Genomic DNA, 23,445 nt, shown 5'->3' with positions numbered 1-23,445 from the left:
AAGTTTGATTATTAGAATAATGATGCATCATCATCAGCAGTCAATACAGAATGACTCAATTACTAAATTTAGCCAATCACACTGAATGTTGCAAAGACAAGAAAATTACCGAGTATGTATAGAACTATACCTTCCATTTTCCAACTGTTTCTGATGCAATTCAAACTTTTAACCATACATTCTACTTTAGGAAATGTAGTGAATCAGCAAATGCATACACTGAATTAGCAACTTTGTTTTTTTAATTATGCCAAATTTAGGAACTATTTCATGTTAGTTTGATTTGATATGTTTTCTGGAATTTTGTTAATTTGTCACTTGAACCGGTTCATGTCATTTTAGGAATTGTAGTTATGTCTTTGTATGAATTTACATTGCTTCTTATTGATTTGTTGAATTCTTTAGTCAAGCATTGCATCCATATATTTCAGGTTTGATTTCAACAAACTGCCTATAGTTGAATTGAGAATACCATATGTTTTGGCTTTAAAATGGCCTTTCATTTAGCATTTTGAGTAGAGTATCTTGTATCATTTTAGACTTACAACAATGAAGTTTGATTCAATACTTGCCAGAAGCTTTAATGGGCTTCTGCAGAAGAGAAAATATGCAGCATTTTCTTGCTGCTTACTCATAGCACTGTGCTCGTCCTCTCTACTCAAGCCTAGCAATATAAATCTACCAACTTGTATGTCCATTTTTTCTTCTTCCACAATTATTTGTCTATGTCAATATTTTTCAAATACATGCTAATACATGATGATAGGTTTTGAGTAGCTATATATTGAAGTCTACCTTTGATTTTCTCACAGTGAATTTGCAGCTCTACCAAATGGGTGTTGATCTCAAAATGCTAGCCCACAGTGAAACAAAGATATCAGAACCAATATGCAATTAATGTTATGGAACCAGGAACTGAATTCTGTGAGATTGAGAATAGGGATGTTCGGGTCAATGGAAAAATGTCCTCAATGTACGTTCTTTCATCTCAAGGGGAGAATGTGATAGCAGCTGGGAATCACTCATGGACTATAAGACCTTATGCTCGAAAAGATGACGTAAAAGCAATAAGCCTCATTAGGAAATGGTCAGTGAAACAAGTAAGTACTGGTGATCACCAGGAATCAATCCCTAAATGTACCAGAAATCATAGTGTTCCAGCCATCTTGTTTTCTATTGGTGGATATACATTAAATCAGTACCATGACTTTGCTGATGTGATCATTCCACTCTATATTACTTCTCGAAAATATAATGGAGAAGTTCAGTTCCTTATCACTGAGAATCGTATTAAGTGGATTCAAAAGTTCCAAGAAATACTAAAAGGACTTTCCAAGTATGAGCTTATTGACATTGACAAAGAACTAGAACAAGTCCATTGCTTTCCAAGCGTAACGGTTGGCCTGAAAACATCTCGCAAGGAAATGACCTTTGATCCTTTGAGATATTCATATTCTATGAAAGACTTCAGAGGGTTTCTAAGAACCACTTATTCATTAAAGAGAGCCAATCTGCCAATGCAATCAAAATCAGAGATGGACAGCATCAACTAAAAAAGCCTCGGCTTCTCATCATATCAAGAAACAGAACAAGGTCTTTCACAAATACGGGCGAAATAACTCAGATGGCAAGAGACTTGGGGTGCAAGGTAACTGTGGCGGAGGCTGACATGAATGTGTCGAATTTGGCAAATGTTGTGAATTCTTGTGATGTGATGATGGGAGTTCATGGAGCTGGTCTTTTGAACATGCTTTTCCTACCCGAAAATGCAATTTTTATCCAGATAATTCCAGTTGGAAAGTTCCAATGGATTTCGACAACATACTATGGAGGGCCAGCAAAGGATATGAATCTAAAGTATTTGGAATATAAGATAAGCAATGAAGAGAGCACACTGATACAGCAATACCCACTTGATCATGCAGTTTTTACTGACCCTATCTCAATTGGAAAACAAGGGTGGATGGTATTCAAGTCAATCTATCTGAACAAACAAAATGTAAAGCTTAATGTCACTAGGTTTAAACCCACGTTGTTAAAAGCCCTTGAGCTTTTGCAGCAGTAGGGCATTGTTTAATCGAAGTTCCAACGCATGTTATTCCTTCTTCTTTTTTAAACAACTTCATTCATGTTGTAAACTATTATGGCTATATCATGTAAATTGTTGTATATTAGAAGATGCTTTTCTCTTTCCTAGTTTTAGGGGATCCATGTTTTAAGGAGGACTTTAAGGGTCCTTGTTTTATGGAGGACTTTAGGCTATATGTTCCTTGTCTTCCACTACATATGTAGTCCATTTCTCATACATGGAAGAAGATGAAAAACAGAAAATACTACACTTATTATCTGCATCTAAACTCTCTCTCTCTCTCAAGTTCTTAGAAGCAAAGCTCTCTCCATTTTCTGAAACACTTTCTATGTTCCTTTTACAACACGTTATCAGCACGAATAGCTCTACGATTCGGATTGCAGATTGACAAGAGGAGAGGTGAATAACTTGGGTTGCAGAGAAGAGGCAGTTCATTTTTCAATCATCTTCACTCTACCAGCTCTACAACCAAGTAGGTTTTTTCCAAACAAAAACCGATTTTGCTGTTTCATTTTACCTTCTGTTCTCTGTGTTCCAGTATTTATTTGAAATAGTAAATCAACTCCAAAACTCACCAAATTTTGTATGCTGGAGCCCTTATGTGTTTAGTGCATCTCTGTAAATTTTCGTATTTTTCTGGGTAGTTTTGCTTAATGTTTCAGTTCGTCTTTCGACTGTTATTCAGTAGAAGCTGCAATCATGTTTTTGTGATTTTTGTTGAAGCATTATGGACTTAATTTTTTGGTTACACTAATTTGAATTATGCCATTATAATTCCTTATGCTAGAAGCATTATGGGCTAAATTATTACGCGATTATTACATAAAGTTATGCGAGAAGCATTTGCTCAATTTATTACCTATACGAAATGTCAGAAGCATTAATGAGATTTGAACCCATTTCCTTAGGTACATAACCCCTGCATTAATTTGTTTCCGTTATGATGTAATAACATATATTGAATTTGGTTATGTTATAATTGTGAATATTAAATGTGGTTGAGTCAGAAACTCAAATCAAACCCGAGCCAGAAGCTCAGGCCCAAGCTACAAGACCATAACAGAAGCTCGCCATGTGTTGCCATGACAAAGACCAATTTGAGCCCAGCAGGCCTACTCTCCCTCTGCAGGACCTAGCAGCCCAACATGCCTCACACACTCTTTGACTAGTGCATGAAAGCTTGGGTCACGAGCTCGCAGCTAAACCCTGTAGAGTTTATTATCAAGCCCACTCTTTCTTTGGTCCAGCAGAACCAAATAAAAGGAAAAATGATTTGATTCTACTGAGATTTGAACCCAGACAACGTGCATGTCATTATGGCTATTGTAAATAAATTCACCATATTTCATATGTGTAATTAATTGCCAGAAGCATTTATTCACATAATTGTGTGATAATTAATATGTTATATTACTAGCATGCAATTAATATCTCAATTGATTTGTGATTTCCATTTATTCAATTTGTGAGATATTATTTCAATTTGCTCTATTCAATATTATTGTGTTACTTGTCTAAATTTCGCACTAGAATATATGTGTAGAAAATGCAGGTACCTAATGAACTAGAAGTTCTAAATGAACCAGTAGTTCATTCACATATCGAACCTGTAGTTTCGATAATGCCATTTAAGAAACTTGAAGTTTCCTTCATAAATTCACCACACATGATAAAACCAGTAGATTTTACATGTTTAATCCGATTTTCCATACCATGTTATAGAACCTGAAATTCCTATTAGTTGCTTATGGACGATACTACCCAAAGCACTAAGATTATTTGTTCATTTCCTGTAAGAAATGCCAAATCTCAACAAACTTGACTTTGTTGCTTTGGAGGTTTCCAGAAGAAACTATCTAAAGTGGACTCAAGATGTGATAATTCATCTAACTGCAAAGAAGATGAGATCAATAATCAATGTTGACAATGTCGCCCGAGAGGCTTTTAAGGCGAGTGCCATAATTTTCATAAAGAAACATATGGAGAAAGCACTCCAAGCTGAGTATCCGATAAAGATGATGCACAGACTCTCTGGGTCGCTCTGGAAGAGCGCTTTAACCATCAAATGACCATTTTCTTGCCTGAAGCAAGACATGATTGGCAGAAAGAAAATAACCCACATGACCGTCAGTCAGGTGGCCAAGGCCCAAGAGGCCAAGGAGCACGTAATCCAGCTCCACATGGCCAATGCCCATGTGGTGAGAATTGTGATGCCCTAGCTCAGCAAGCCCGAGTTGAAAGGAACACTAGTCTGGCTCGTCGCCACTAAAATTAGCATAATCTTTGTCATCGATGTGGAGGAATTGACTGTTGGTCCCGCACCTGCTGTGCGATAGCCGAAGCAGTAGATGAGTATTTCGCCAGTCGTGGAACTCGAAATACCAACTTTATTGAAGAGTCATTTTCCATCGATTCCACACTAGAGATCATGGATTTTCAGGAAGTTACTAAACATACCGAGAATTAGAACTCGAAGACATGGATATAATTGGCCCCTTGTGCCATATTTTCATCTTAATGAATGAAACATCTTCAGATTTTGGTGATTTATGTTTTCAATTATTTTGGATTATAGAAATGTGGTTATGTTCGAATATATTTAATTCAATAAATTTATTTATACATGTGATCCATTGAATTAAATAAATGAATAGGCATATTCTATGGAGAAGTTTGTTGTCTGGCTAACAGTGATATTATGCACACCATACTCCCAGATCGGAGATATTTTCAAACTTATTGCCTATTCATACCTCTGTGACAACTGCATCAGGACGATCCAACCTGATAGAGGGCTATGGCATAGTCCACTTTATGTTGTCCAATGGTATTGAATTTACCATTAATAAGGCCTTATATTCTCCACGTTCCAGAAGAACGTTATTGAATTTTAAGGATATTCGAGCCAACGGTTATCATGTTGAAACCACTGAGAAAAATGAGTGTAATATCTTTGCATAACCTTTCAATATGCAGCCAGAAGCGTATATTGGAGAAATTGAAATCTGTTAGCTAGAAGCTAACTTATTCGAGCAACTACTTGCTATGACATGACCATTTGGGACACCCAGGTCAAAGTATGATGCACCGTATCCTCAACTTATCACACGGGCATCCCCTTCTGAATAAGGGTCTTGTGTTTAGTAACACATTATGCCAAACTTGCTCGATCGTTAGGAATGTTAAACTCTAGACCATCATGTGCAAAGACTAGTATATACACACACCATTTTTCTGCACAGAATGCAAGGAAAATTTGTGGACCTTTCCAACCACCATGCGGACCATTTAAATATTTCATGGTTGTGGTTGATGTATCGACAAAGTGATCACATGTTACACTATTGTCCACAAGAAAATGCTGCTTTTGCTAAACTCTCGCCCAGATCATGAAATTGTGGCTCACCACTCGGATTATCCCATAAAGTCCATAAGACTTGATAATGCCGGAGAGTCACTACTACAGAAAATGCATTTAAGGACGTTCGAAAAACGTCCTAAAAAACTTTAGATGACGCTTAAAAAAAACGTCATCTATCAAGGAGTCATTGTAAGTCATCTTTTAAGACATTCGAAAAACGTCCTTAAATGTCTACAAGGACACTGTAAAAGCGTCATTGTTTCTATAAAAAAACGTCTTCTAATATTTTCAAGGACACTAGAAAGACGTCCTTGTAACTCAAAAAAACGTCATCTGATATCTATAAGGACGCTATGAAAACGTCCTTGTATCTCATAAAAACGTCCTCTCAAATCTTTAAGGATGTGGAAAAAACGTCCTGGTATGTTTTCCATGACACAAAAAAAAATATAAAATATACATATTTACATAAATGATTACGAACCATTATAAATTAATAGCTAAAATATGAGCACATTCATTTTCATAAGTTTACTAAACTAGAAATTCCAATCCAATCTAATAACAACTATACAAGTTCCATCAGATCATATTCATCATGAGGGTCCATGAATGTCTTCTACTTTAACTGCAAAACCAATAAAAGAGTAGTAAATAATAGTAACATCGAACACATGTTTGCCTAGAATTTAAAACTTAGAAGTAGTATCAACACATACAAGTGTTCCAACTTTTATCACAGAAATTTAGGCAAAAAAACCCACCAATATTGGAAATCATAAACTTGTACAAGTGCCAATAAATCAAGAAAAAACTAGACGAAATTTACCTCATTAATGAAGAAGGGCCGTGTGTCTTTATGTTTCTATCAAGCTTTAGATCTTTCATTCCCTGTAATTTACATACCCAAAAATTAACAAATGAACTCAGCATCCTTACATTATCACTCAAATAACAGAGAATTATAAGAAAATATTGAAACTGAAAATATGGTACATGATCTTAATTAGATTACCCCTATTGTGTTCACAAGTCCATGCAAACTTCAGCACGAACATAAAGATGTATAAATATATCATTCGTCAACATAGTGAACGTTGCCTACCACATTGATTCAAGCTATTTTCACCAAAATGGAACAAAAAGTTTCAAAAGGTCAATACATAATATACCTCAAAGCCAATGCAGCAACCTCAGAAGAAATGAAGCAACCCTGCCACCTGCAGATAAAAAAAATAACAAAATAAGGTAGTATATACAAGGAAATAGAAAACAAAAACCATATCCCACAAAAAGTGAAGTTGCTTACGTCAAGAAATTTCTAGCAACCATCATCATCCTACACAAATAAATCCCAGTCTTATTTAGATTCTGCATCCAAACCATTGAAATTAATTACCTCTTCTGTTTTTTTTTGGTTCAAAGAGATTACCTCTTCTTAACAATATATGATACCCAAGTGCACAAAGAGTAGAGTGCGTACAAGACATCTCAAATAAACAAGAGGAAAAAACAAACTATACAGATGTAAGAACAAATCAAAATGATAAAAATATAAATGACAGTGAGGACCCACCTAGTTGCTATACTTTGAATCTTCTGATTCTTGCCGCATCTTACCTACTAATACCCCCACACCCTACTAAAGGAATCTTCCCCTGATTGATAACAGATAACAAGTCAAAAAGTTTCGAGCTCTGATTCATATATTCAAAATGAACCAAAAAGTGCAATCTCAAGTTCTATGTACACTCTACCTCAGTGTAAACATCATGAATAACAAGTTATACGAAAAGCCAACGTACCCTTGTCAACAGGTACATATCCTTTAAGAGTCTGGTAGAGGTATCAAATAGTGGTTTCCCACTCAAGCCACCAGCTTCAGAAGCCACTGGGTTTCTACTAACAGAGTCTTCTGTCTGGTCTTGAAACAGTTGTGTTTGATATAATCTAGAAACAAATTAAACAAATTTTTAACTCGCAATAAACAAAATTTCAAGAATAAACCCCACATACTGAAATTATAAACTCATCAGTAACATATAGAATACCCTATAGTCATCATTTCACACCATGGGATAATGTAGCCAATTTTCCATCTTTCTCATAAGTTGAGTAATTGGCCATTCTTCTTAACATATGCCAAAGAAAAAGCTTTTTCCTTTTTCCCCCATTTCTCAGAAATCTCAAGGGGGTGATCAAAGACAACGAATTCTTGAGATGTTAATCATAAAGTATCTATTATGCAGAGAAACTTTGATTTTAATAAACCACGCATCAACAGCAACATCTAAGCAGTAAAGAAGTCTTTTATAATTTTATTACTTCACAAAGTTGGCAGCCTAACAGTGCAAAAAGCAAGTAATATTCACATTTTGATAGGCATGATAGAGCATATATGCCAAACAAGGATACTCATTAAGTTTCTGTTTAAAAGGAAACATACCAATCCGTCCAAGCGAAGGGCAAGGGCCACCTATATCCATACAGAAGAAAACCATGAGAGCACCATCTTAAGGACAAAAGAAGTAATCAATTACAAGCATATATATACATACTGCAGCAATATCTTCGAGATCTTCTTTAGACAAATCTGGAGCGATTTTCACGAGCAATGGAGGAGGGCCCTCTTCACCCCATTGCATTTCATCACGAGCAGCTTGTACCTTCATAACAGAAAGTTTTACATTTTGCACTAGTTTTGTGAACAACGATATTGAACATAGTTGAGCTCCATACCTTCTTCACAAGGACCTTTAACTGGTTTCTTCCTTGAAGCATACGTAGCCCGGGGGTGGTGGAAATCATAAACATTAATCACCTACAAAGGGATAAGCAGATAAACAGTCAAATTAACACCCCAGATCAGAAGTCCCTTTAGCTGATATAAGAAATTGTTGTGATGCACAAAGTGGGTACCTCTCAAATTAGAGACTTGAGAAAAACAATGAAGCTTCTGCTCGGATGTGAACCTGGTATGATCTACTGATGTGATAGCGAAAGATCTACTGATGTGAACCTGGTATGGGTTCTAGGTGGTGATGAGAAGACGAGATTTCAGCTATGGAGAAGGGATTTTGTGTTTGCGTTGAGGCTGTGTATCCCAACGCCACCGCACCGACACAAGACAAAGCCAACCACACCAGAAGATGGCCGGCATCCCAGATCGAAACCCGAGAAGAATCGGAGCCACGAGATCTAGAATCCGGCCACTGCCACTCCACCGTCCAAAGCCGAGACACCCTCAACAACCAGCAAATCGAACCCTGCCGGCAAATCGCAACACGCCGGGAAGACCAAACCAGCTCCCATGAAGAACGGACCCAGATCTGGTAACTCCGCCCCGATCCAAGCAGCAGCCGCCAATACCCATCCCTGAGCCAGACCGCCGCCCTAGAGCCACGCCGCTAACCTCCGTAATCATCCCCTCCCGGACCGGAACGCAGCAGCAGGGGCGCCGCCAACGATCGGCCGGGAGAGAGCGCTCTCAATCTCTCTGTTTTTTTCCCGCGCGTGAGGCGCGTTCTATCTTACTAGGGTACTGGAGAAAGACTAACGTTTATCGCGTTGAGGCTGTGTTGGGAAGGCAAAGGAGAAAAGTTTTCACTTTTAGTGAAGCGCCCGTGGTTTTAGAAATACTGCCGACTTTAAAACAAAGCCCCGTGTTTCTCAAACGTCCTTAATCACTTATAAGGACATTTTTTTTAAATTGCGTCATTGTATCTTTTAATGAGGTGTCCACATATTCAGTTTTTGTAGTAGTGAGTTTACAGATTGTCACTTTGATGAGACAATCTTCCCGCCGTTAGGGGGAGATAAGAACGTTACCGTTCCTGATGAACGACGTGAATTGACGTGGAATGTCCCCACTATGTCTCATCTCGATCCCCGAACCGCACAATGCGATAGTGAAGTGCGGAGAATTCTAGATCTACAAAGTATAGCCCAAAATATGCCAGACGCTTTCTCTGATCTAGCTAAAGTGACCAGATCACATATACCTGCTGCAAATATGCCTGTAAGGATAGACGTCCCCGTATGACATGTCATCCCAGATGGACGAGGTACAACCATGGCGGCTAACCAGTCATATGTCCCTGCCCAGAAGCGAGGTAGACCATTAGGTTCGAAAGATTCTTATCCCCAGAAGAGGGTAAACTCGGCACAAATGAATCTTCTTGACATCGCAATCTCAAACTGATTCATCTCACGAGATAAATCCGGATTATGGGTCCGTCCTAGAAGAGACGACGTTGGGGGACGCTCCAACATTTGAACCCACTCCCGAGAATAGAGAAATCTCGGTAAATTTTGTGAGATTTGGAATTGGAATGAGATTATCATCGATGATGTGTTTGTATTTGCGGTGGCCACCGAAACTAAAACAAGAGATGAAATCGAACCTTGCTCCATTGATGAATGTTAACGAAGAAATGACTGGCCAAAAAGGAAATAAGCAATCTAGGTCAAATTAGATTCCTTGACAAAGAGAAAGGTGTTTTGGACCTGTTGTTCCTACACCTCCCCATGTTAAACCTGTAGAATTTAAATGGGTATTTATAAGGAAGCGTAATGAGAAAAATGAGATTGTGATACACAAAGCTCGTCTAGTGGCGCAAGAATTTTCTCAACGCCCTGTGATTGATTACGAGGAGGCGTATTCTCCCGTAATGAACGTCATAACGTTCCACTACCTTATCAGTTCGGTAGTTTCTGAAAAACTGAATATGCAGCTTATGAATGTGGTCATAACTTATCTCTAGGGGGATCATAATACAGAGATATACCTGAAAGTTCCTGAAGGACTTAAGGTACCCAATGCAAATAGTTCTAGACCACGGAACGTGTTCTCCATTAGTTTTGAGGTGTTCACTTTATGGATTAAAACAATCTAGACGGAAGTGGTATAACCGTCTAAGTGAATATTTGATCGGGATGGGATATGTGAATAATAAACTACGCCCATGCGTGTTTATTAAGGAAACAAATTCCGGGTTTGCAATTATGGCGGTCTATGTTTTCAAAGACATGAATTTGATTGATATTCCTGAAGAGATCAAGGAAACTGCAAAGCACCTGAAGTCGGAATTTGAGATGAAAGCCCTTGGGAGAACAAATTATTGTCTCGACCTGGAGCCCGAGCAAAGTGCAGATGAAATTTTGGTCCATCAACCAAATTACATCCAGAAGATGTTAATATGCTTTAATAAGGATAAAAGCAAGCACACCCATGGTCGTCCGAAGTCTAGAGAGAACCGTATCGTTCTGCTGGTGATAACGAAGAAATATTGGTGCCAGAAGTCCCATATCTAAGTGCAATAGGAGCATTATTATACTTGGCTCAATGCCCTAGACAGAACATCTCTTTCGATGTGAACTTGTTAGCTAGATATAGCTCTGCGCCAACACGCCGCCACTGGAATGGCATAAAAGACATTTTTCGCTACCGTAGAGGTACGGCGGACATGGGCTTATTCTATCCCTATGCATCAAGGAATGGATCAAACCCACTTGATCCTCAGAATGATGCTCGCCTTGTTGTATATGCTGATACAGACTATCTATCAACCCGCACAAGGCGCGTTCCCCAACTGGTTATGTCTTTGCCATTGGGAATACTGCAATTTCTTGGAGGTCTACAAAACAGACCCTTGTTGCTATCTCTTTGAATCATGTTGAGATTCTAGCTCTTCACGAAGCAGTACGTGAAGAGCTAGAATCATGGTCGTCCGAAGTCTAGAGAGAACCGTATCGTTCTGCTGGTGATAACGAAGAAATATTGGTGCCAGAAGTCCCATATCTAAGTGCAATAGGAGCATTATTATACTTGGCTCAATGCCCTAGACAGAACATCTCTTTCGATGTGAACTTGTTAGCTAGATATAGCTCTGCGCCAACACGCCGCCACTGGAATGGCATAAAAGACATTTTTCGCTACCGTAGAGGTACGGCGGACATGGGCTTATTCTATCCCTATGCATCAAGGAATGGATCAAACCCACTTGATCCTCAGAATGATGCTCGCCTTGTTGTATATGCTGATACAGACTATCTATCAACCCGCACAAGGCGCGTTCCCCAACTGGTTATGTCTTTGCCATTGGGAATACTGCAATTTCTTGGAGGTCTACAAAACAGACCCTTGTTGCTATCTCTTTGAATCATGTTGAGATTCTAGCTCTTCACGAAGCAGTACGTGAATGTATATGGTTGAGAGCCATCACAAAGCACATGTGGGCTGCATTCCACCATTGATGAACCAACCACTATCCACGAGGATAATGCTGCTTGCATCAAGCAAATGAAGACGGGTTTCATCAAAGGAGACAACACCAAACATATTGCACCAAAGTTCTTCTTCAATCAGCAACAATAGGAGCATCAGAAAATTAAAGTCAAGCAGATTCGATCTGAAGACAATCGTGCAAACCTCTTCACTAAGTCACTACCAAAGTCTATATTCCAGAAGCATGTACAAGGTATTGGTCTACGTAAATTATCTGAATTACCTAACATGTATTTTCAGGGGGAGTTGAAATCAGGGGGAGTATCCAGAAGCATACCCACTTGACCATCGTGTACTCTTTTGTCCTTCGTCCAGGGTTATTTTGTCCCACTGGGTTTTATTACCTGGCAAGGTTTTAACGAGGCACATCTTTAGCATGGTCGCTCCACTTATACTACATCCTGAAGATGTTTGGATTCAACATATATGCATTTGCTCATCTTTTCCCTTCGACCACGGGTTTTTCCCACTGGGTTTACCGGGCAAGGTTTTGGTGTAGCAAATCTAAATGCATCCCTCTCGTAGACATAATACCTACTTATGGTGCTAATAAGAAGACTCCACTTATCTCCGAAGCTGTGATATTACTACTCCACACTCATGCGCGTTGTGCTCTTTTTCTCCTTCGACCAAGGTTGTTTTCTCCCACAGGGTTTTTATTACTTGGCAAGGTTTTTGATGAGACAACTTAGAAGCGCACAACCTAAGCAACATTATTGACATGAAATATCCAAGGGGGAGTGTTGTAAACTATTATGGCTATATCATGTAAATTGTTGTATATTAGAAGATGCTTTTCTCTTTCCTAGTTTTAGGGGATCCATGTTTTAAGGAGGACTTTAAGGGTCCTTGTTTTATGGAGGACTTTAGGCTATATGTTCCTTGTCTTCCACTACATATGTAGTCCATTTCTCATACATGGAAGAAGATGAAAAACAGAAAATACTACACTTATTATCTGCATCTAAACTCTCTCTCTCTCTCAAGTTCTTAGAAGCAAAGCTCTCTCCATTTTCTGAAACACTTTCTATGTTCCTTTTACAACAATTCATAATATATTAAACTTATGTGGGAGTGTGGCACACATTGTTTGACTCTGACCAAATAAAGAGAAATTGAAATGTATTATAATTTCTTATCAAAACCAATGTTTCAATATATATGCAAAATGGCTTTCTGAATAACATATTTAGTGTTAAATTATAGTTGTTTCAGTAAAAATGAAGTACGATTCAGTGATTTCCAGAAGCATTCATCGGCTTGAGCAGAAGAGACTAAGATATGGAGCTTTTCCTTGTTTCTTCCTGATAGCATTATGCTTTCGCACAGTGCTCGAGCTTGGTCTGATTCGACCAGCTTGTATGTCATTGATTCTTTTTCTTTTGCTATTAGTCTATGTTAACATGACGTTTTGTTGGAATTTTTAAGTTCTTACTGAAGTACTCTACATGATTTTTAGTTGCTACATTGATGTAAAACTTTCATTTACTCACAGTGAACTTGCAGCTGTCAGTAATCAAAGGTGAACTTGACTGGGAGATGGGAATCGAAGAGGTTAAAGATGTCAGCCTTCAAGTAGGAGACTTTGGTCTACAGGAAAATGAGAGACATGAACCAGATGCAGAGACAAATAGTAAGACACTACCTCTTTTCCAGTTGCTTATATTATTATGAAATATGCATAGCACTATCAAGTACTAGCTAGCATCAGTGCATCACTTATCAAGAGAGTTATAGTGGAACCCTGTATAGCCAAATGTACATTATTTCTGACTATACAGTAACATTACTTAGGTTGATCGTCTAAGAAAATGTTCATTTTCAGTTGCAGAAGTTGTGACAAAGAATTTGGAGCCGATTTGCAACGTTAAGGGACGGAGAAATGAGTTTTGCGAGATCAACAAGGATGTTCGGGTGGATGGGAAATCGGCTTCAGTGTTTATTGTTTCATCTGAAATGGATCTAGGAGATGGGAATAGCTCCTGGACAATAAGACCATATGTTCGAAAAGAAGACAAAGGGGCAATGAGGGATACACAAAAATGGTCAGTGCAACAAGTAACTAGTTTCCAGGAAATGCCTCAATGTACGCGAAATCACACTGTTCCAGCCATCTTGTTTTCAACTGGAGGATATACAGGAAACCATTTCCATGAATTTGCTGATGTGGTTATTCCGCTCTATATTAATTCTCAAAAATATGACGGAGAAGTTCAATTTCTTATCACTGACAAACGATCTTGGTGGATTACAAAGTACAAAGCATTACTACAAGGACTATCCAAGTATGAGGCTATTAACATTGATGAAGATGTAGTCCACTGCTTCCCAAGCACAACAGTTGGCCTTAAACGACATCCCAAGGATCTGACCCTTGATCCTTCACTATATTCCTATTCTATGAAAGATTTCAGAGATTTCCTATGAAACACATATGCCTTGAACAAAGCTAATGCAATCAGAATCCAGGATGGTCAGCGTAAAAAACCCCGACTCCTGATCATATCTAGAAGGAGAACAAGGTATTTCACGAATACAGAGGAAATTACTACGATGGCTACAAGCTTGGGATATGAGGTAACTGTTGCAGAGGCTGACAAGAACATGTCAAAAATCGCAGAAGTTGTGAATTCTAGTGATGTGCTAATGGGAGTCCATGGAGCTGGCCTAACAAACATTCTTTTCCTTCCTGAACATGCAATTTTCATTCAAATACTTCCCATAGGGGGATTCGAATGGATTGCAGCAAACTACTTCCGAGAGCCTTCAAGAGATATGAATCTGAAGTATTTGGAATACAAGATAAGCAAGGAGGAGAGCATACTGGAAAGTGAACCCCAATTGAATAAAAAAAAAGGATGGGAAGAGTTCAAGTCAAACTTTCTGAAAAGACAGAATGTAAAGCTTGATGTCGATAGGTTTAGGTCGACTTTGTTAGAAGCCCTGGAGCTTCTGCATCAGTAATTAGTTGCTTATTTTCTAGTCGTAACAAGCTCCTCCCGATATCTTTTCCTCTAAGAAGATAATGCCATTAGTCAAGAGCTCGCTAATAAGCTTATGTGATTTGTGTACCAGAGTCAACAAATGTTGAAATGCAGTTCATATATATGCTCTTCTTCTGCTCTAATATATAGAGACTCAATGAGAGCATTTAGCAGATGGAGAGCACTAATGTTTTTGCTCGGTCAGTTTTACGGCGAGAATGCAACAATTGAAACCTCTAACACAACACGGTTTAATATGATAAGAACACGCTGTTTTACTATGTGACTATCAAGCAAACATTCACACACGGAGTTGAAAAGAGAGAAAAATGACGCGAAATAAAAAAAAAGTAATGGATTGATAGAAATGAATAACCAAGTCTTATATATTTCCCAACTCGGAACCTCACTGGTGTTTGTCGTCTAGCCACAAGTTCTAGTGCAAGGTTCCTTTCCTCTAAAATAACATAAGTGACAATAATGAGTTGTTGCTTTACAGATACCTCTTTAGTAGAAAACAAAGGACTTCCCTCACTTTGCTCTTACTGCGGTCTCCAAAACCTATATATACAAACGGGCAGCTCATTGGCACAGTAGCAGGCAAAGATCCATGTGATCCTTTGTAAGCTGCAGTAAATCCTGAGTAGAATAATCTACAACTTCAACAGCCAAGGTACTTCTCCGTGCTCTATAAAGAATGTGCATAACCACCCATTTCCAAAAATATGGGTGGTTATGCCTATAAAGAATATAATCTATTACCCCTTTCCAAAGATCGGTCCGTAAAGGCAATCAATCACCAATCCTTTATTCTGATGTAGCTTCTAGACTAGTGGCAGTTCATCACCCGAGAAGATTGACAATCAAATTTCATTCACCCAAACCTTTCATGTTAGACCGGCCTCCAGTAGCTTGTCATTGTTACTGCTCAATGCTTAACTCCATCCTAAGAAAAGCAAGGCTTAATGCAACTCTTTGAAAGCAATGCTTAACTCCACTATATGCAAAAAGAATGCTCAACTCCACTTAGCGCTATCAAATGAGGTCGTTTTATGGATTTTCTTTCTGCTCTTCTTTAGAAGCATTGACATATGGTCAATATCTGTGGAAGATGAATGGTTATCGCCCTTTAACCAGAGCACAGCTTCAGCAGCCGCTTCCTTCTCTGCTTGTTTCTTACTATTGGAAGGCTGCCCTACAAAGTTCAACCCATTGAAGATCACTGTGGACCGAAACTGGTTGTTTTTCAGTTGTTTTGTTTTGTAGGTGGGAGCTTCATGTCCTGCTCTGACAAGCAATGTTTGCAGCTGACTTTTGGAATTGTTACCCCCGCTTTTACCATTATCGCCAACCCTCAAGGTGCCTGGACCTAACTCTTTTGTTATCTTCTTTGAGGGTACTGGCATCTTGCGACCAAAGACAAATCTACCATCACATCGGTCTTCAGAGACCAGTAATCTTAGGGCTGATAGGAGGTTAGTATGAGATTGCATATCCAATTTGGGATCTATAAGCTGTTTTGAAAGAACACATCACCATGTTAGCATTTAGCTATAAACTGAGTGATGCATGTGTGTTTGTGTGTGACAGACAGAGAACTGTGACATGGGAGCAAAACCAAACAACATGTATAGCAAGTGCATTGAACTCGAGAGCTAAGATGGCGAAGCTAAATACAAACCTTATTATGAATCAGTTCCTCAAGTTCCCTCTTTAAGCTAACATATGTATTTGCTAATGCAGGATTCATGAAAAACTCCAAGTATCCTCCCAACATCTTCAGGTGCCCATCCTACCAAAACCAAGTAGGAGTATTTAGCATATTTTCATCAATAACAGAACCTCGGAGAAACGAGCAGAGCAAAGTTAATGAACCTACCAGTCCACCCCTGGAAATGTTGCCTCCAAACAAAAGGAGCACAGAATCAGATACGCCGGTTGAATCCCGGAGGAATACTGAATTCACTTTCACCTTTTCGTTGAAAACTAGCCATGGATATGGAATTTTAGGCACTGAAGCATTGACAGAATTCTGTTTTGCAGATCCACAATTATTATCAAGATATCAGAAGAATGATGCATAATCAAAAAGGAATAATTTAAATCAATGCCACAAAGAAACAAGAATGTAGGGATGCAGCCAAAGGTGAGAAACTACCGAGTACAGAAGTACTTGTCCATCTTCCATTGTTTTCAACGAAATCGACTTCTCTTTGTTCTGTGGAACACAATTGCACACATCATACACCATTTATGAGATAAAACCGAGCCATCCTCAAGCAAACCAGTAATGCAAATGAATAAGAGAACTTGATGTAAGGACTACAGACACCTTCTATCACTCTTTTTGCTCAATTAAACTTATGACACCTTTTCTCTGACCTCACCCAGAGAAAGAGACAACTACAAGGAACTATGAATTTCTTCTTATGTGCCAGAAAGCTTTTACAAAAATAAAAATACACCAACATTGTAAGCTATGCATACTGACTTACCACAACAGAACATATTCCAGGAAATAATCCTGCACAGATGATTGCTCGGATAAGATGTTCATCATGGCTCAATGTATTGCAGTTCTCGGTGTTGTGATCAACCAAACCAGCATCCTTGAGCAAGAAGAAGAACTGCTTCCGAAGAGAGTCAATGGCTTTTAGAGTTTGTGCAGAAAGAAAATTTCTCCAGCAGTACTCATAACCAGCTTGTGATCTTTCAGCATTTTTCCAACCATCATATGCTCGGATAAGAGCCAGATGATCACTGCTATCACGGCCAGAAAATTGTGCTTTTGCCGATTCTGCAAGCTACAACAATTGAAAATAAAAAGGTTACTCGACAACCTATGCTTGTTGATTTCCTATGAAATAATGGGAAGCCAAGATCTGCCAATACAGGTATTGAATAATGACCAACTAATCTTATTCATTGCATATCCAATACTTTGAAGATGAAGAATAAAAGTCAACATCTAATTCAGTATAAAGTGGGAAAACATTTTTCACAAACTACAAAAAGCACAATATGTTGGCACACCAGGGGTAGGGGAGACATCACCAAATACACAACAGAGCAAATTAAAACTTAATTGTTGACAAGAACACTATGTCATACTCACATCCTTCTTGTCAAATGGCATCATGAATGGATCTCTCATACTAAGGCCTGCAACAATAGTCATTATTGGATCTAAACAATTGAAGATAGCCCCTAATATGAGCATTTTCCCAAGTTTTGGCTCAACCGGAAGCATTGACAGGTGGCGACCTGCAGAGCATACAATCAATATTTAAGCTATCTACTTGCAGACAAACCAGTTGCAATTTTTGAAAACAGCTTTGAAAATAATACTGCAGAATAACAGTTATTCATCACCTAATACTGTGAGATCTTCATTATCATCTAAAGCCCCAATGATCTTCAGATAATCAACAGCATTTTGAACCTACAAAAAGAAATAAAACTCAGAAAACAAACATGAATATCTGCATAGCAGTTATGAAAGTTCAAAAGAATTTGACAAAATTATCCTACGGCAAAGAAAATACTCAAGAGTATGCAGATAGGAATTTACCGACAAAGGTTCCGGTGACTGCAGTGCCTTAGAAAGGAACTCAGAAATACTTCCAAGTTGTAGACTCTTGATTTGTAAACATAGTGACTGCAGAGGCGTCCTCAAAAGTTCAGGCAATTGATAATCAGCAAAGGCATCATATACACATCGGGGATATAGATGGTAACACTCGCCAGGTTGAACACGACCGGCTCTTCCTCTTCTCTACAGATTTGAGAAACTAAATTAATATTGCAAATCCAAGTAAAATATAATTGTAAATTGCAAAAAAGATAACATTATATAACATCATAATAATAAACAAGATTTTTGGTTCCCAGATTCACTCACTAAAGTAAGTTAAAACCAATCTGAAACTTGTTTGCTACTTTCACTAAGTCTTCACAAGTGGAATGAATAAATACAAAGGTACATTTTAAGAAGGAAAAGAAAAACAGAGCACAGCAAAGGTTATTTAGTTTACGAACTATCAACCTAAAAAACTATTGAGAGAGAGAGAGGATAAATCTAAGCCCCATGAGAAAAGTTGGAAGTTGTTCATTTGAAATTGCATCAACTAGTTTAAATATTGAATCTCTCAAAACTGTCTTACTTGCCGGGAAGCAGCCTTTGATATCCAGGATGGAAGCAAACAGGGAGTATTATTGAGTGCATCATATGATGTTTCTTTCGCCTTTCCACAATCAATCACAAATACTACATCATTGATAGTGATACTGGTCTCAGCCATGTTTGTAGCCAGAACGATTTTCCTAACTCCATCTTCTGGTTTATCAAATATCAACCTCTGTTTACAAAAGCAATAGAGAAATTATTACTAAAGATCAAAGACTACATGTCAGAAAGCAAACCAATGCCACACTACTAAAACTATGAACTGGGAAGAAATAACAAAACAAAATTGATAAGTTCCATGTTAAATTGTTTAAATGTGACTTCAAAAGATTTATCCAACATGTGTGAAGCTGTAGTAGCTCACTGATTATGACATTCTTTTGCAGAACTAACAACCCAATTAGGCTGTGTTAAGGGATCATGTTTTAATAAATTTTGGATTAAATTACAAATCATCAGTAATAAGGTAAAAAAAGTAACCCCAATATAGTAACAGTGATTGTCACAATAGAGTACTTAGGACTGATACAGTCATAAGACTCGATACATTTCATTGATCAAAGTTTTTATAAATCTGAACCATGCAAACCCATGATTAGCATATCATTTTGGACTAAAACCTTCATCACCTTTTGATGGATGGAGAATCCCAATATATATGGATAATTTGATGAATTTTTATCCATGGGTTTTTCATCACTAAAACAGGGTAGTATAACTATATCCATTGAAAACAAGACTAAAGAACAGTGACAGCACCTGTTCAGAGCTAGGCATGGAACCATGACAGGCAAGCAGCAGGACCCTACTAGAATCTCCTAAAAGGGGATGAGATTGGAGTTGATCCTTCAAGGAATTTATGTCATCCCAACCAGTCATAAAAACCAAAATAGCACCAGGCCGTTCTTTCCTGACTATGTGGCAAAGCACATGCTCAATGAGATTAAAACCAATGGAGTCCGGATTCCAACAGGACAGAGACTCCTGAGTCCTTGGACTGTACTCCCTAAAGTCAGCAGCTTCAAGTGCATCCTGTTTAAGAAGGCACAGAAAAGTCAAAATACAAATCCTAGTCTTGCAAAGAAAATTAAGATACAAAACTTTTATATACCTCAACGGTAGAAGCAATTTGGCTCTTCCTCTTTTTGAAAGCTTGAGCTTGTTTCTGCATTTTCCACGTCTTATCTTGACCATAATCATCAATTTGATTATATTGATTTAACCGATATCCAGTCATTTCTAGAATATTCTCCAGAAAATATGCTCGGACCGGGTATGTAAAACCCTGTAAGCAAAGCGCAATCCCCAATTAAAAGTTAGTCCAGCATACCCTTTGAGGAAATCACATCTCTTTCAAAGGATGATGAACTAGTTCCCTGGACTTACAGGTATATGGATCATTGGAGCACCATTAAAGTATGAGGAGAAAAGCTCAGCATTTAAGGTTGCACTCATCAAAATCAATCTCAACTCAGGACGACGAGAGAGAAGTTCTTTCAGAACGATAAGAAGAAAATCTGACACAAATGCAAAAGGTTAATAAAAGTAACATTTGAAAACCAATCAACAAAGATAAATTCAAAAATTACCTTCATTCATTCCACGTTCATGAATCTCATCAACAATGACATGTGTAACACCTCTCAACTTTCTGTCAACAAGTAATCTTCTCAATAGTATGCCTGTGGTGCAAAAAAGAAGCCGCGTGTCCCTCCCTTTCATTCCTTCCAGCCTAACTTTGTAACCAACCTTTTAAGAAAAAAGAAAGAAAAAAGTAAATTCAGATTGGCCAGAAAAAGTTAAATGATCAACAATCCTAGCTGAAAATAAAAATGGATTATGGCAAGATTAAAATTTTGAAGAAAACAACAATGACATCAAGAACTCACTGATTCCCCCAGATTCTCCCCACGTTCTGCAGCAACTCTTTCAGAAACAGACATGGCAGATATTCGTCTAGGCTGAGTACAAATAATACTACAGACACCTCCAAGACCAGCTTCAATCTCAGATTCTAAAATGTACTGAGGAAGTTGTGTAGTTTTACCACAACCTGTTTCACCTGAGACAACTATGACCTGCTCACAATCAGAAACGTTTGTTCAGTTAACCACCAATACACAGAGAAATTAACCAAACAGTACACTGCTTAATGCTGATACAATAGTTTAACTAAAGTTATACATAAAAAAGTCTGCATAAGATTATCTAAACAACGGGGAAAGCAACCATATTAAGGAGCAAAAGCAATTGACCATAACCAGTTCTAAAAATCAAAAATCATAACTCACCTGATTTTCGGATATGGCTTTTAACAAGGAATCTTTCTCTTTATATGCAGGCAGACTTCTACGAAGTTCAAGCATCTTTTGACCTTCGATGGATTCCTGTAAAAGATGATTTTTTTTTTTTTTAACATGGATGCTTATAAGAAATAAATAAAAAGATAAACAAATGTAAAAGGGCCAGACTTCTAGCTTGCACAACTATGGAAAAAGGGAAGAGCAATGACCTGCCATTCTTGTTGCTTATTTTGCAATCGCAAGCTTTTCTGCTGAAGAATTCTCTCCATGGCAACACTATTCTGTATCAAGGGCTCCTCCTGCTCGTAGAGTCCCCCGTCTTTAGCTATACTTCCATTACTACTTGACCTTGACATTGAAGTATGCGATAAATTTCCTCTGCTCATTGGCTTTTGAGAAAGATGAGCTTTGAGATGAGCATCTACATCTTTATGCAGTCCAAAAGGTAAGACAACCTATAAATGCTTCAAAAAGTTAGAACAATATAATGGTTGCAAAGAATTACATGCAAGACTGTCAATTTATAAGCATGCAAGAAAATACCTCTCTTTGTGGTCGCCTATCATCCAGATCAGGTCTGTAATTTGGCTGAGGGACTTTACTAAAGACTACGACCTTTGAATACTGACGGCTGCTTGAGAAATTTCAAAATCAGATAACAGAAAAAGGAGATAGAATACAGCAAAAACTCATGTGTATAATATGCAGACTTACTGAACTAATAAAGCTATATAAACTTCTTTTTTGAAATAAGCTATATCAACTTCTTATCTAAAGAGAAGATATACCTATATAAACCCATCCCTCTTGCCAGTTCTGAAAGATGATCAAAATCACGCCTGTCCTTCCTTTCCCTCGACACCACTTCTTGCTCATCTTTGTTGCGAACAAGCATGGTTAACTTCCATCTCCACTCATCGATGTTGTCAAGGGTCGAACCAGTCTAAATACCATCATTTGCATAAATATCAACATCAGCAAATAGCATTTCAATTCAATTCGAGTATACAAACATGTACTTAACTACTAAAAGGCGCCACATTTACATCGAAAGGCAGTAAATCGAAATAAAAAGGTTCCGGCTTCACTGCTTAGAACAATGCTCTATAATCAACACACCATCCATTATGGAAATGTAGCAATAATGAACTCGAATTCCATCCAATTTTGCTCAACCATGCTCTAACCAAATATAATCAACACACCATCCATTATGGAAATGTAGCAATAATGAACTCGAATTCCATCCAATTTTGCTCAACCATGCTCTAACCAAAATCCAGCAGAGAAAGACTAACCATTTCCCGGCGAGAGCTCTGACCCGACCCGCACTCCCGGTCCGAATCTTCACTACCCGACTCGTTGTCCTGGTACGCAAACCTCCCATACCCCTGCTTCTGCTGCTGCTGGTACCACGCCGGCACGGCCGCAACGCTCCTCCGCCGCTGCTTCCAATCCGTCCTCTCCGCCGCACGCGACGAGGACGAGGCCGAGGCCGAGGCCAGGCACGTGACGTCAGCGTGACGGCAGCAGCCGGCGGAATTCCATTTGAGCAGGCCGGTGACGGGGTGAGTGTGGTAGTGGCCGTTGGCGTTCATGAAGCATCCGAGGAGGAGCGACGGCCGCCGGAGGAGGGAGAAGTGGTGGTGGTGGTGGCGGGGTTTGAGGGACATGGCGGTGGAGGTGGTGCGGATTATTATAGAGCGGTGAAAGAAGGCGGAGTAAGGCATGGTGTGGAGTTAGGGGGAGTGGGTTTTTTCAGTTGGGGAAGTTAGGGTGGCATTTGCTGAAATTAGGGTTTATGACAGGGTTGGTTGGGTTTATGGGGAAAAGGTTGAGAAGAAGTGGCGCTAACACCCTCTGCGTCACCACCTCTAGAGCTGGACTCTGTTTTTCCTCTCCCTCTCTCTTTTTTTTCTGTTTTTTTTTTTTTTTTTAATCCTATCTTTTCATCTTATCGAACAAAAAAAAAACAAATACACTCTTATTCAAAAAAAAAAAAAAAAACAAACAAATACACTCTGTTAGTAATTGTTGTTCTGCTTCAAACCGGTTTGGACTTGTGTGTATTTCTGAATCTCAAAATATCGCGTACGTAGAATTCGTGAGTTTTTACGTTTTTATTGTTGTATTTTGTATCGGTTAGTCTGTTACTGTATTAAATAAACTAACAATAGAACAAATTAGATAAACTAACAATATAAGATTTGAAATATTAGAAATATTTTGCAGTATT

The 23,445-nt window shown here is 38.4% G+C and overlaps 2 protein-coding genes, 1 long non-coding RNA gene and 1 pseudogene across 3 annotated transcripts; 2 read left to right on the top strand and 2 right to left on the bottom strand.

Annotated features, from left to right (window-relative positions):
- Positions 1 to 902: 902 nt before the first annotated feature.
- On the top strand, positions 903 to 2,065 carry LOC133745088 (beta-1,2-xylosyltransferase XYXT1-like). The gene is given in 2 exon segments (XM_062173080.1): positions 903 to 1,511; positions 1,514 to 2,065. Coding segments are annotated over 2 exon segments (1,161 nt in total).
- Positions 2,066 to 6,001: 3,936 nt separating this feature from the next.
- Positions 6,002 to 8,126, bottom strand: LOC133742334 (uncharacterized). Its single transcript, XR_009862516.1, has 6 exons — positions 8,009 to 8,126; positions 7,897 to 7,926; positions 7,256 to 7,400; positions 6,623 to 6,670; positions 6,280 to 6,341; positions 6,002 to 6,078 (listed from the first exon to the last, which is right to left on the bottom strand). It is a non-coding gene; the product is annotated as an uncharacterized LOC133742334 (long non-coding RNA).
- A 4,830-nt stretch (positions 8,127 to 12,956) lies between these two features.
- Positions 12,957 to 14,816, top strand: LOC133745087 (beta-1,2-xylosyltransferase XYXT1-like; annotated as a pseudogene).
- A 244-nt stretch (positions 14,817 to 15,060) lies between these two features.
- Positions 15,061 to 23,133, bottom strand: LOC133743305 (DExH-box ATP-dependent RNA helicase DExH3). Its single transcript, XM_062171183.1, has 19 exons — positions 22,508 to 23,133; positions 21,998 to 22,152; positions 21,753 to 21,840; positions 21,419 to 21,664; positions 21,198 to 21,293; positions 20,796 to 20,984; positions 20,496 to 20,655; positions 20,293 to 20,423; positions 20,018 to 20,191; positions 19,666 to 19,938; positions 18,884 to 19,078; positions 18,292 to 18,495; positions 18,093 to 18,162; positions 17,836 to 17,984; positions 17,216 to 17,524; positions 16,879 to 16,938; positions 16,600 to 16,752; positions 16,402 to 16,512; positions 15,061 to 16,234 (listed from the first exon to the last, which is right to left on the bottom strand). Exons 1-19 carry the CDS (start codon positions 22,937 to 22,939, stop codon positions 15,737 to 15,739), a joined length of 3,693 nt encoding a protein of 1,230 aa, XP_062027167.1. The 5' UTR covers positions 22,940 to 23,133; the 3' UTR covers positions 15,061 to 15,736.
- Positions 23,134 to 23,445: the final 312 nt, after the last annotated feature.

The sequence above is a fragment of the Rosa rugosa genome, chromosome 4 (assembly GCF_958449725.1).
Source record: "Rosa rugosa chromosome 4, drRosRugo1.1, whole genome shotgun sequence".
Taxonomy (NCBI): domain Eukaryota; kingdom Viridiplantae; phylum Streptophyta; class Magnoliopsida; order Rosales; family Rosaceae; genus Rosa; species Rosa rugosa.
This window is presented reverse-complemented; position numbering and strand designations above follow the sequence as displayed.